The sequence below is a fragment of the Tupaia chinensis genome, unplaced genomic scaffold (genome assembly GCF_000334495.1).
Source record: "Tupaia chinensis unplaced genomic scaffold, TupChi_1.0 Scaffold000477_1, whole genome shotgun sequence".
Classification (NCBI taxonomy): Eukaryota; Metazoa; Chordata; class Mammalia; order Scandentia; family Tupaiidae; genus Tupaia; species Tupaia belangeri.
In genome coordinates this window covers 203844-205886 of record NW_006159986.1, presented here as the reverse complement: position 1 = coordinate 205886, position 2043 = coordinate 203844, and the positions used below count along the sequence as shown (strand labels likewise).

Below are 2043 nucleotides of genomic sequence, written 5' to 3'. Positions count from 1 at the left end.
GACACAGCCTTTCCCTACCACACACCCTCTTCCCATCTGGCCGGCATGTTAATGCACTACACCTCCTCCAAGGACATGATGTTTTCATACCCATCTGACAGATGGTGAATACTGAGGCCTAGAGCTATTCACTAAGCTGGTGGGAGAAGACCTGGAACTAGGACCGAGTCTCCCAGCTCCAGGCTAGCAGTCCTCCCATGGTATATTGCTTCTGCCCAATATGGGTGGAAGGGCCACTGCCTCTTCCTAGTTCATACCGTGGAGCAGAGGGGGCGTGGGGAACTCAAGATGCGGAGCCAGAATCCTATGGGGTGGGGGTGGGGGACTGCACTGTGCAAGGACAGTTCCGTTCTCAAGGGGAGAATCCCCCCCCTACTGGCTCCAAACTCAAGTAGTACTCTCAGAGGCTGGCACGGTCACCAGGCAGGTCACACCTTCCCTTGGGCACACACTATGTCCCTTGGCCTCCTCCTGCCCACTCACGCCCAGGAACGACAGTGGAACTGCAGCATCCTCCTAAGTCCTCTTCCCCCAGAAGCAAGTGCAAACGCATTTCTGAACCAGGAACCCCACCTCCTCACCCTGACTCAGAGGCCAAAGGTCACTGAGGGCGCTCCAATCCCAAGGGGGAAGGGAGAGACAAAGCAGCCAATGACCATCCCATTCCAAACAAAAGCTGGCTCCAGGTCTGCCATGATCTTGGCCCCAGAGGCTCTGCACCCCTCTTTCGTCCAGTCCCCCCAGCCCTGCCAGTTCAGCCAGAAGGGAGGGAATATGTGGATTTGAAGCCAGCTGTGGGTGATGCGTGACAGACACAATAAGGGACAGAAGAAAATCACAGAGGCCTGGCTGTGGAGGGGGGCACAGAGGAGGGATAGGTTTTTGCCTTAGGATCTTAGGGAGCTTACAAGAGGACAGGATCCTACCCCAAACTGCTGGGAACACCCAATTCTACTCCCCCCACCTCCGCGAGTATAATGGCAACCAGATGAAAGTCCAGCGTGGAGGTATAGCCCCCCAGGGGACAGTGAATTTCCAAAAGGCCACCTTCCCCTCCCCCCAAACGGCTCCCCCTTTCCTTGGCTTCCCCAGAACTCATCAACCCCACCCTGCATTGGAGAAACCTGCTTTGAAAAGTTAGCTCTTTGTTCTAGGAGAGCCGGCCTCCAGACTCCGAGCACAATTTCAGGAGATTTCTGCGAAGCATCCCCCACCACCACCACCACCCTACTCCAGAACCCGACCCCGCCCGGCTTAGGCACCGGGAGTTGGCTTTTAATTTGAGGTGGGGGTTGGGAAGCAATGGAAGGGTCTGCTAGTCCACTAGCCACTGAATCACCAAGGGGGCTGCAGGTCGTTTAGAAAAAGGGAGTCTCGAGGTGGGGCTTGGGTGCTTAACCGGCCCCCCCCCTCGCCAGACGCAACACTCTCCGACTGATAGCCCCTGCCCCCCAGTCTCCACGCCAGGAAGCTGGAACTCCGCCTACTTGGCGCTCGGCTAGCCGGCGAGAGGGAGCGGCCGTCCCTTACTCTCCCAGCCCTAGGGGGCGGGACTGCACCCCTAACCTTCCCCCACATACCCAGGGCCTGGCTTCCCTGCTCCGCCCAGGTCCCCCGGCCCCGGGGCACAGAGCCCAGCCTTCTTCAGTAGTGGCTGCTCGGCACGCGTGGACTCCTCGCTTCGCCTGGGATCTCCTGGTTTCCAGACTAGGGTCTGTCCCCACACCCTATGACACCGCCCGCCCGCCCTTCCTTCCCCTGAGATCGTGGGGACGAAGCGGCGAAGACCGGCCCCTCTATCTTCCCTCAGTTCGGAGCACTGCGTGGAGACTGCAAAGACGCATCCCCCAGTCCCAAGCTCACCTTATCCAGACAGTTCACCTTCTCCGTGGGGTACACGATCTTGCCGCACCGGGCGCAGTTGGGGTTCATGGTTCCAGGAAAGGCTTGTGGGGGGGTCGCCCGAGCTAGCGCGCGTTCTGTTTCCCAGGGCGAGCTGGCGGTAGGCGGGCGCGGCCGGCAACAAAGCGGGCGGACGCACGG

The 2043-nt window shown here is 59.6% G+C and overlaps 1 protein-coding gene across 1 annotated transcript in view; it reads right to left on the bottom strand.

The window, feature by feature from the left end:
- The window catches only part of LASP1 (LIM and SH3 protein 1), a 46761-nt gene extending 44829 nt beyond the window's left edge, over nucleotides 1–1932 (bottom strand). Inside the window, exon 1 of the mRNA XM_006155869.3 lies at nucleotides 1864–1932. Coding sequence (XP_006155931.1) covers nucleotides 1864–1932 — 69 coding nt within the window. The remainder of the gene's footprint in view (nucleotides 1–1863) is intronic.
- Between the last annotated feature and the right edge of the window lie 111 nt (nucleotides 1933–2043).